This window comes from Alligator sinensis, unplaced genomic scaffold, assembly GCF_000455745.1.
Source record: "Alligator sinensis unplaced genomic scaffold, ASM45574v1 scaffold705_1, whole genome shotgun sequence".
Lineage (NCBI taxonomy): Eukaryota > Metazoa > Chordata > Crocodylia > Alligatoridae > Alligator > Alligator sinensis.
This window is the reverse complement of record NW_005842663.1, coordinates 441,973-453,490: the sequence shown is the minus strand read 5'-3', so window position 1 is coordinate 453,490 and position 11,518 is coordinate 441,973. Positions and strand designations below refer to the sequence as shown.

At 46.4% G+C, this 11,518-nt stretch overlaps 1 protein-coding gene across 1 annotated transcript in view; it reads right to left on the bottom strand.

Annotated features, from left to right (window-relative positions):
- CEP250 (centrosomal protein 250) overlaps positions 1–11,518 on the bottom strand; it is a 139,918-nt gene that overhangs the window by 55,035 nt on the left and 73,365 nt on the right. Inside the window, exons 15-18 of the mRNA XM_025215718.1 lie at positions 11,350–11,518; positions 9,005–9,132; positions 8,725–8,894; positions 7,204–7,383 (exon numbers count right to left, since the gene is read on the bottom strand). The exon at positions 11,350–11,518 is cut by the window's right edge and continues 46 nt beyond it. Coding sequence (XP_025071503.1) covers positions 7,204–7,383; positions 8,725–8,894; positions 9,005–9,132; positions 11,350–11,518 — 647 coding nt within the window. The remainder of the gene's footprint in view (positions 1–7,203; positions 7,384–8,724; positions 8,895–9,004; positions 9,133–11,349) is intronic.

Below are 11,518 nucleotides of genomic sequence, written 5' to 3'. Positions count from 1 at the left end.
TTATAGCCGCTTTTCATGCTAATTTCACTATATGATCACGTGAGTTGTAAGCAACTGTTAAAAAATATATAAGCCTCCTGATTTTGCTCTTGGGGGGGGACCCCTTCCAAGTGCTTGGAAAATCCATGTCACTTTGGAATCCCCCCTACAGCTATAGTTTCTTTTAAATAAAAGCTTCTGCTGACCTGACCCAAAAATATGCTGCGTGTGTTTCCACGACAATGTGCTATACAAGGTAAACTTGGCAAACCTGAGTCTTTAATTGCCTTTGCTATGTTTCTTGCGTTATCCCTAATAATGGCACGAACTTCTGTCTTTGGGATTTTCCAAGCTGCAAACATCTTGTCAAATGCTATTGAAATAGCATCGGCCGTATGGGAACTGTTGAACTCCTGGGCCTGTAATACTGCCCTCTGTAAATTATACTTCACATCTATCCACTGTGCAGTTAAACTCAGCATTGACATAGGTGACGCATCAGAGCTCCAAATATCAGTTGTAAAGCTAAATGCTAATACACGATCTTCTTCAACCAACTTCTGTATGTGTTCTAAAATAACACTGTACAGTTCTGGCAGTGCAGTCTCAGCTATAAATTTTCTGCTGGGCAATGTGTAATGAGGCTCCAGGCATTCAATGAGATGGTGGAATCCAGTATCTTCTACAATGGAAAATGGCTGATTATCTAGAGTTATAAATTCCACTAAATGGCTAGTAATTGCTTTAGCTCTGGCTTCTCCACTTCCAAATTTCTGTGCGCGTTTTAGTGCTTCATATAATGATAGCTGCTTTGGTGCAGGTTTTTCCTGCCCTGATTCTTTCTTCTCTGTAGTCGTCTTTTGGAAATCATTGTATTCAGTAACATGGTACGTCCTGAGGTGGTGTATTAAGTCTGATGTGTTGAAATCTTTAGTGGTGTCACCTCCAAGCAAAATATTTGAAGCACATATTTGGCAATCAGCTGTTCTGTTGTTCTTTTCAAACACTTTAAAACATTCCATATCATGATTCTTTTCAACATATTTACCAGCTGATTGAGATCACACAGTGCACGGTGCAACACAGTATAGTATAAATCTTTTTACTGATTTATGCTCCAGATGGAGCCCTTGGGAGGGTCAGCAGTACCCTGCCCCCTGTCTGCGGGGGTTGCCTGGAGGGGCCCCTGAAGCCTGGGAGTGGGGTGGGGAACAGGAGTCCCCTCACCTGTCCCATGCGTGTCCAGCTTGAGGCCCTGGAGAGGCAGGTGAGAGAATCACAGGCAGAGGTGAGCAGGCTGCAGGGGATCAGGGCTGCTGAGGATGAGATTGATGGGTACTTTCATTCTCTGCAGGATCGCACACATAGCGGGGAGACAACATGGGGGGACTTGACGCGGATGTATGGAAGATGGTCACCTCTACAGCCAGACATTGCACTGCTGGGACAATTTCCCCAGTATAGCTGGGGAACAGTTATGAGGCCCTGGCTTCACTGGAGGAGAGTGCAGCAGAGGAAGCCACATCCACAACAACCACCATGCAGACTGAAGGACAACCAGACAGCCAGAGGAAGAAACACCGAGTCATCATGATGGGCAACTCCTTTCTGAGGGGAATGGAGAGAGTCATCTGCCGCCTGGAACCCATGGTACAGGAGGCATGCTGCCTGGCCTGGAGTCCAGATTGGGGACGTCACTGTGAGGATTCCTGACCTCATCTGGCCCTCTGACTACTATCCCATGGTCCTCATCCATGTAGGTACAAATGATGTGGCCAGGAGTAGTCCGGGCTGAATCATGAGTGACTACAAGGCTCTGGGGGCCAGGCTTAGGAGACTGGGGGCACAGGTGGTCTTCTTATTGATCCTCCCGATCAGCGGTCATGGCATGACAGCTGCATTAGAGCAGTCAACTTGTGGCCATTGTGTGGGTTTTGGGTTCCTTGATCACAATCTGCACTTCCATGGAAGGGGTATGCTGGGATGTGATGGTCTTCATCTCTCTTTGAAAGGTAAGAGTCTGTTTTCTTATAGGTTGTCTGATCTCCTATGCAGGACTTTAAACTAGGTTCGTTGGGGGATAGAGCTGCAGAAGACAGAGAGAAGCTAGGAACAATGAACCACCAGCCATGCGCTAGAACAGTCCACGTAAGTACTAAGGGGCCTGACAGGCATCAGGACGGGGGGTGGGGGTGTACCAAGGGCATACATTGGGGGGGGGGCTTAAGTGTCTCTATACTAATGCTAGGAGCATGGGGAATAAGCAGGAGGAACTCACACTTCTGCTTACAAACAAAGATTTCAACCTGGTTGGATTAACTGAAGGGGGGCGGCCCTCTATGTTAAGGAGCACTACATGTCTTCCATAATGAAGATGGGATCAGAAGAAGGCCAAATTGAGGTACTGTGCATCAGAATACAAGGGGGTCTGTATTCCTGAACATGGATAAAGATATATCTCCCAGTTGGATTATAGACAGGCACAAGAGGGACACCAGGCCACCGACAGTTAGCATTGACCTAGCAAAGGGACACTTGGAGGGGCTGGACGTGTTTAAGTCAGCAAGCCCAGACAGTCTTCATCCCAGGGTGCTGAGGGAATTAGCCAGTGTCACAGAATCACTGGCAAGACTATTTGAGCACTTGTGGCACTCCGGACAGGTCCCAGATGACTGGAAAAGGGCCAATGTGGTCCCTATTTTCAAGAAAGGGAGGAAGGAGGATCCAGGTAACTACAGACCAGTTAGTATCACCTTTATCCTTGGAAAAACCTTTGAAGAAATTATTAAGTAACACATTTGTGGGAGTCCAGCAGGAAAAATAATGCTGAAGGAACCAGTATAGATCCACAGCAGGTAGATCCTGCCTGACTAACTTTGTTTCTTTTTGTGACCGGGTCTCACAATGCTTAGATGAAGGAGTTGAGGTAGATGTCATCTACTTGGATTTTAAAAGGCCTTCGATACAGTGTCTCATCCCATTCTTATAAATAAACTAAGCAGCTGTGATGTAGATGATTATACAGTCAGGTGGGTGGTGAATTGGCTTATGGGATGCACCTAGAGAGTGGTGGTGGACGAGCTGGTATCGACCTGGAAAGATGTGGGCAGTGGGGTCCTCCAAGTTTCGGTCCTTGGACCGAGTGCTGTTCAATATCTTCATCAGTGACTTGGATGAGGGTGTGGAGAGCACGCTGTACAAATTTGCAGATGACACCAAATTATGGGGCAAAGTAAACGCACAGGTGGGCAGGGAACAGATTCAGGCAGATTTGGACAGTTGAAAAAGCGGGCAGAACAGAATAGGATGCAGTTTAACAAAGTTAAGTACAAAGTGCTGCACCTAGAGAGAAATGATCACTAACACACATACAGATTGGGGGATGACCCTTTAAGTAGCACAGTGACAGAAAGGGATCTAGGGAGTCATAGTAGACTCCAAGATGAACATGAGTTGTCAATGTGACAAAATGATAAGTAAAGCTAACCACATTCTATCATACAGGTGCATCATGAACAGGTCTAAGGAGGTGATATTTCCTCTTTATGAGGCATTGGTAAGGCCGCAGCTGGAGTACTGCATTCAGTTTTGGGTGCTGCACTTCAAGAAGGATGTGGATAACCTTGAGAGGATCCAGAGGAAGGCTACTTGTATGGTCAGGAGCCTGCATGTGAAGCCCTACGAAGACAGACTGAGGGACCTGGATCTCTTCAGCCTCTGCAAGAGAAGGCTGAGAGGTGATCTTGTGGCCATCTACAAATTCATCAGGGGGCCACAGCAAGGAATAGGAGACACTTTGTTTACCAGGGTGCCTCTTGGGGTTATTGGAAACAGTGGCCACAAACTGACAGAGAGCAGATTTAAATTGGACATCAGGAAGAACTTCTTCACAGTAAGGGTTACCAGAATCTGGAATGGGCTTCCAAGGGAGGTGGTGCTATCCTCTACCCTGGAGGTCTTTAAGAGGAGACTGGACTAACACCTGGCTGGGGTCATCTGACCCCAGAGCTCTTTCCTGCCCAGGGCAGGGGGTTGGACTTGATGATCTACTGAGAACTCTTCTGACCCTAAAAGTCTATGAAATCTATGAATAAAAGGCTTACCGTAGGCCCTTTGTCACCTCATCCATACCTGGCCTAGCTGCTCTGGATATTGCACCTTGGTTGCTTCAAGAGCCTTTGAGCAGACTTGATTAATTGCATCTACCAAACTAGGGACAGACATTACACATAAGCCAGTTTAAGATGTCAGAAACTGGTTTAAACCTGTAACAGAACAAATGTTCAGTGCACATAAGCCAGTTTGAAAATGGCTGAAACTGGTCTGAGATAACCTGGTTGAATGTAGTATCAGACTTAACTGATTTGGCTCAAACCGGTTTATGCAGTCGGTCCCAGACCCCTTGCTGGTTTAAGTTAGACTCCCCCAGCATCCCGGCATGCTCTCTGGGCTGGGCGGGGCTCTCTGCTCCACAGCAGAGCTGGCCCCTCTCATCTGCTCCCTGGCTGGAGCTCCAGCAAACACTGCAGGCATCTGCCTGGCTTTTCCCTGCTTCTCACCTCCCCTCCCCACTTCCTGCTAAGCAGCGATTCCCCAGTCTCCTCTGCCTTACACAGACATGCCTCAGCATTAGCTAACAGACCACATGCTGGCTATGGTCTGTGCTGTGGCAGATGGGACAAAAGCAGAATCAACAGGTAGCTGGTAATGTCCCTCTGTTATTTTCTTAATGGGATGATAAACACTAAGTTAGGGGTGATAAATACTGTGTTATCAATTCCCTGCTGGGCTGATCAGAAAGGGGGGAACCCTTTCCTAATCAGAGTGTCCTGATAGGGCCTGGCCACACCCACCTCAGCTCAGCATTGTGGAAGGGAAGGGAGGGCTGCTCTAGTGCCCCCTGGCTTCTAGCGTAAGCCACTGCAGGCAAGTGCTTTAATTTCCTCAGTCCAGAGGGGATGTCTGTGTGGTTACAAACTGGTTTAGCCTAGCCAGGTTAGACTAACCTGCAAAGATTGAATCAATTCAGGCTCAGGTTTCTGAATGTCTGTCCCTAACCCTAGAGTGTGAATTACCACATTCCAGCAGACTCTAGCATCTGATCACATGCAACACCGTACCCATGCTTAAAAATGGCGGTGGGGGCACTTTAAGTGCGAGGACACTGAGCTGGATAAGGGAGAAGCAGCAGACCTCCCGAGACAACAGGTCAGATCAGCAAGTGGTTCCCTTTGCTCCCTGCAGAAGCAAGTCTCCAACCACCACCACCTGTCCTTTCTTGGTGGCGGTCATCTCGATCCTTTCCACCTTGATGAGGCCTGGCCTGTCTTCCTCCACCAATGGAATATGCTCCTCCCTCTCTGCTTCTAGGGCTGCATATCTGTTCTCCAGATGAACCACTGCAGGTGGAGGTGAAGATCTCAACTTGCTACTAGAAGTCACAAACCTCTAGCTTACACTCTCTTGCGGGGTCTATGTCCTCTCTCTTCTCTAGCGCTGTGTTTGGCATTTCTTCCTCCACAGTCCTGGAGGCCAGCTCTGCTGTTGGGCATTTTTTCCTCCATACTCCAGCATCAAATCACCGAATGCCTCATGGCAGAGGCTGCTTTGGAGCCTCACCACTTCCTCCTGTAGTTCTCTTGCCTGTTCCCTGAGAGACACCACTAGGAGGCACTGCTCACATCACAGGCACCCCCCAACCTGGTTGTCAGTGGACGGAACGTGCAAGCCTCAGTACCCACAGCGCCAAACCTGGGACTGTGTTGAAGTGTCAATGGTGAGTGGTTCTGCCTGGACAGAAGCCTCACAGGTATAAGCAGAGGCAGTGGCTCTGGCACTGCAATGTCCTCCAGCTGTGTCCCTGGGTCTCTTCATCTGTCTTCTCTCTCTTACTGCTCTTCCAACCAGACCTTCCCTAACAAACCCACCTGGAACTGGCCTGTTTATTTCTCGTTGGCTCCAAAGGGTTCCTTTTTTTCCGTTTTCTCATGCCAAGCTGAAAGACTTGCCCCTCAAAAAGTTGGGGAGTGCCCATGAACTGGCCTGCAAACTGCTTAACCTGTTTGCAGCCCATATTTACTGGCTCCCTGGTCACCTGGGAAGTGACTTTTATACTGAACTGGCTCTGCCCCCTTGCTAGGGCTTCTGTCAGGCCCAGGCAGCAATCACTCAGTAGTCAGCAATCACTCCCAGCTTATCAGAGCACACACCCCAAACACACACAGCCCACCAGACAAACACTCAGCAAACCAAAGGCTCAGGAAGCTGGATCACTTACCTTCCCTGGGAAGGATCTGGTGCCTGGTGCCTGGCTTCTCTCCCCCTTCCTCCTCTTGCCCACAGCAACTGCCTGCAAACTGCTTACCCTGTTTTCAGCCCCTGTTCACTGGGTCCCTAGCCTCTGGCAATTGGACCTGAGTTCATTAATATATACATGACCCATCCTCAATAAATTATCTAGAGCACTGGGATGGCTGGAACTGCTATTCAAGCAGTGAGGAATCTCCAAAGGAAAACTGAAGATCCAGCCCACCTGGATCTTACAAACATCCTAATCAAAGGACTGCTTTTCAAGCACAAAAAGGAGCACTTATAAGGAACAGATACTGCGTTTGTCCTGGAACAGAAATATCCCAGAATTGGTGTGTACATACATCTTTAGTCCATCTTATCCCCTTAACCTTGTTAGGATTTATCCTGGGACAACAGACCTAGATGTCTTAACAATTGAACTTTGTCCCAGGATAAAATGGTTTATCTTAGGACAAATTCAGTAGCAGAAGTAGTTCTAGAGAACTGAAGGAAAGTTAACATTGTGCAATATTTTAAAAAAACTGAGAAAGGAAAACCACAAGCACACATGGCAGAACACAGAAGATGCAAAATTGCACCAAAATTGAATCAAGCAAGAACAAGGACACAATCACTAACTTCAAGAGGGATGGAAAGAATAAGGAAGTTTAAAAGAGTTTCAGGAAAGGCAAACAATCTCTTATATACAAAAAGGAAGCAGATGCACAGAATACTGTGGCGCAAAAAAATGAAGCCATTTTATAATATTATGTAAATTGTTGTCAGAAATTAAAACAAACACAAACTGACCAATCCTAGACAACAAACGCAACTTAATAACAAAGACACCAAAATAACTATGGTACCTACAGACATTTAGCATTTTCCAAGGGATGCCTTGAGTCTAAAAAGGTTGAAAACCACTGCTATTACCTCTCGTCTGTTGTTTTCATCCCTGGCTCTCTCCTCTTCTTTCTGAGTTTGGATAGTAGCAACCTCCTGCCTCAGATCCAAAAGTTTAGTCTCATAAGCATTTGTTAGCTCTGTTTTCTCTTGCGCTGAGTGCTTCAGGACCTCTTTCAGCTCTGAATTGTGCTGTTCCTGCTCCTTCTCCTAGTAAATGGAAGAGGAGCCATTAAGATGCAGGGTTTCCCACCTCTCCAAAGAGTGCTGAGTGACACCAAAGTCCCAGGGTTGTGTCTCCTCCACCAACAAGAAGCATTACCAGTATATGTTATTGGTAGTGGTGTATCCTGTAGGGAAGCAACTTTTCCCTGTTATGACCTGTCTGCTAGTGACTTTAGGTCAGAGGAGGTAATATCTTCCTTCTCCTATCCACCTGCTTAATCTTTGCTAATGTGAGGACTCTTTCTGTTCTTGTGGAGTTTTGTGCATTTCCACCCTAAATAGTTATTTTTACCCTTCTTTCCTGAGTTTCCCAGAGAACATTCCAAATTTTGTTCAGTGTTCAACAAGTGTAAAATGAATACAAAATGAGGAGAAGCCCCTGTTCCCTCAAGTGTTGTGTAAAAGGCAGGCCAGATAATGCAGCAGCGAGTCACAAGGCATCACCCTTTTTTGCTGCAGGAGCATTTGCAAACCAGCTCTCTGTTTCCAGATTTGTTCATAATTTCATGAATATTTTGAACATCTACACAATAGCTTATGGGTTATTAACGGCAAATACCTTCTGTACTGAATAATCTTTAATAGTCATTTTAATTGCACAGTCTTATTTCTGGTCCTTGACTGCATGAAAGAAAAAGATTTTGAATTCCACGGAAGCCACTGTATGCAGGAAAGGTTAGGAAATGTTAATACATTCTTTGTTATCTAGGCTACATGGACCAAATGTGAGACATTATACTATAAAAATTAGGCTGTTGTAATATTATTAGCTGGGATTGGACTAACTTAAATTTCTGTTGTCACATTTACCCCATGTAATGTTGGCATGAACACCCTCCTATGGATCTGTTAACAAGCAAGGTTCCAACCTACACAGACATAAGAAAGACTTTAGAATGGGGTTTGATGCCCACTTGCAATTAGAAATGAATGTGTTTTGACAATACCACCGCTGCTGTGTTAGTCACCTTCTGTCTTCTTACACAGTCATGACCATAAAGCAAGTAACTGTACTAACAGCAGGTTTGTGCATGATGTATAATGCAGAAACCTCAAAAGGCAAAACTACTTAAGAGTTCTGGAACTTCCTAGCTATCTTGTACTGGAGTGGAAACCAGCATATAAGCATGTATGGAGAGACAAATATATGAAGCAGAGCAGCACAAATCATCCAAGTATTAGACTTAGCAGCCATGCTGTGTGTAGAGAAAAAACATGATAAATAAGCATGTGTTAAAATATTACTAAACAACCAAGGATGGGGCTTGTCTGTTGCACTCAGAGCCATTGGCTATCCCATTTGATTGTGGCCATCATATCACGTACCAGCTCTTGTATGAGTTTGTTCCTTTCCTTCTCATATACAGTTTGCTGAAGGTTTAATGTATCTTGATATTGCTGCTCTTTTTGTGAGAGCTGCTGCTCCATATCCATTCGGTCTTGTTCCATTGCTGACTTTTCTGCTTCCAGCTCACAATGAAGACATTTCACCTCTCCTAGAGAAAGAGTGCAAGAACTTAAGCCTCTCATCTCCCAAGCAAGCAAGGACTCTTTCAAACCCCAGAGGCTCCATGACTCTTCCCCACACAGGCCACAAGCCTTTTACCTTGTAACACCTCCTTGGCCTGGGTGACTGTCTGAAGTTGCATTTCCAACTGACCCTTGGTGACCCCCAGCTGAGAGAGAAGCTGCTGGGCCTCAAAAAGGCTAGATTCCAGAACATCCTTTGCTGATCTACAGGGTACAAGTAGCAAACAATAATCTTGCTCTTGGAACTAACAGCATTGATATTTCACTGAGTGGCTCAAGATCCCCAACTTGGGGGTGGAAAGTAAACATTTTACAGAAAATCACAAATAGGTGATATTTTTACCATTTATTTGCTACAGGTCTACAGTCTGTATGCTAGAACTCCCGTGAGCAGCTCAGGCATGGAGCCATGTGGTATCTACAACAGAAAGGCCAACTCACAGTTTGGTTTTAACAGCAAGGATGCTATTTACTTTTATGTGCCTAAATAGCTCATAGTTTTGGGGGTGTTGGTTGTAGCTGTGTTGGTCTAAGGACATAGGCAGGCAAGGTTACTAGCTTCTAGGGCTGTGCAAAGCTTCAGTCGCCGATTCAATTCAGGGGAGATTCAGCCCAATTCAGTGGCCAAATCTCTGAATCCAAATCGAATCAGTGGACCCTTTAATCTCTCTGAATCGAATCAGAACCCTCTGAATCGATCTGGAGAGATTCAGAAAGATTTGGCGATTCAGACATAGACACAGCTTTAAATGTTTTTTCTACATACCTCAAGGTACCAGGCGGCTCGTAAATGCTGTGATGCTGGGGTGGATGGAGCGTCTGACAGGAGCACAGGGGGTCCCCAGTGCGCTTGGCAGCAGACCCAGAAGTAGACCAGAAGCACTTCCGGTCCACTTCTGGGTCTGCTGAGGGGCGTGCAGGGGGACCCCCACATCCTCCACCCCAACTTGGTGACTGGTGCCTCCTGGGTCTGGGGAGGCAACTGGGGTCCCCCCATGGCTGATCACCGAGCCGAGAGATTGTGGGGGTAGGGCCCAGCCCACTCCCCAGTAGACCCGGAAGTGGACTGGAAGTACTTCCAATCCACTTCTGAGTTAGCCACCAAGCATGCGGCCCCCCCCACAACACTCCTGTGGGACACTCCATCCGCCCCACCATCACAGGGTTTGCAAGCCATGCCTGGTACCTTGAGGTATGTAGAAAAAACATTTAAAGCTGTGTCTATGGCCGAATCGCTGATTCTCTGAATCAGCATTTAATCTTCAGATTTGGATTTGCCCGAATCGAACTGGGGGCACTTTGCTACTCTGAAATCCCTCCTTTTGTATTCTTTGTCCCCTCTGATGACTTCTTCTCTGGGCATCATTGACTGGTTTCCCTGTGGTCATCATACTGTCCATGTTCTGTTCTTTCAGCATATTCTTTTGTTTCCCAAACCTATCACATGTACACATCTTAATTTGGTTATTTACTGGTCTCCTAATTTGGTCCATCTACCAAAGCCAGAAATCCCAAGGACTCTGCAGTTGAGCACTGTGACCTAACGTCACCTTATCTCATAATGGGGAATAGTGTGGTACGTGTCTTCAATTTACCAGTCTGTCTCTCTGCCGGCTTCAGACAAAGTGGGTCTTGAAGGAAACTTTGTCAGAAATAGGCTTTTAGAAACAATTAACCCTTGCCATTCCCCATGACCATTATTTTAATGCATATCTACTTTACCTACAAGCTAATTCCTCAAAACAAACCTCTAGATATAATTTTCTAGCCATCAGACATCAGTGGCAGATGCCTGAGCAAGGGCAGTGATACACAGCCCTTAGTTGCCAGGCAGTGCCCTGGCCTGTTACCCCTTGTGCACCTCTGCCATGGCAAGTGCCTGTCTGGCCTATGGCTGTTTGCCCCACTGCTGCTGTGTTGTAATGGCTACTGTCACCACCATAGTGCCCATGGCCATGGCCACCACCATCATGGAAGCCACTGCCAGTGCCTCTGTGATGCCAACCAGCATGGCATCTGCTGCTGCCACCTCATGACCTGGGCCAGATCTGGCCCAGAAGGAGCTCCACAGTCTGGATCTAGCCTGGGGCACAAGGGGAGTCTGACACACCTGAAGTAGAGAAAGTATTAAAGAGGACAAATAGGCAGACTTCCACTTTGGTTTATTTAGCTGGCACCAAAAAGAAACCTGAAGTCACCATATAAGTTTCCTCTACTTAAACTGAAACTTTTATTAAGTTTTTACTCAGCAAAATCATGCCTGGCCCTGGCACACAAATGTTAATACAGCCCTATCTCCTAGGGGTTGGAGAGGCCATTACAAACATTTAGTGATCTCCAGGTGGAAAGTGTTTTTTTTCATGTGTAGTGTCATAACTATATCCTATATTGCCCTGTCCAAGGCCATTTCCCTCTTTTTACCTGCTTTCTGCCAGTTGTTCTGAAATGCCCTGTCTGTCCCGTTCCACAACTCCTAGTCGCACCTCCAGTGCAACCTTCTCACGCAACAGGGCTTCCTTTTCTCTAGAAACCTTGGTCAGTGCATCCCTATGGTGACTTGATTCCAGCCGTGTTTGCTCCAAATCAGTGC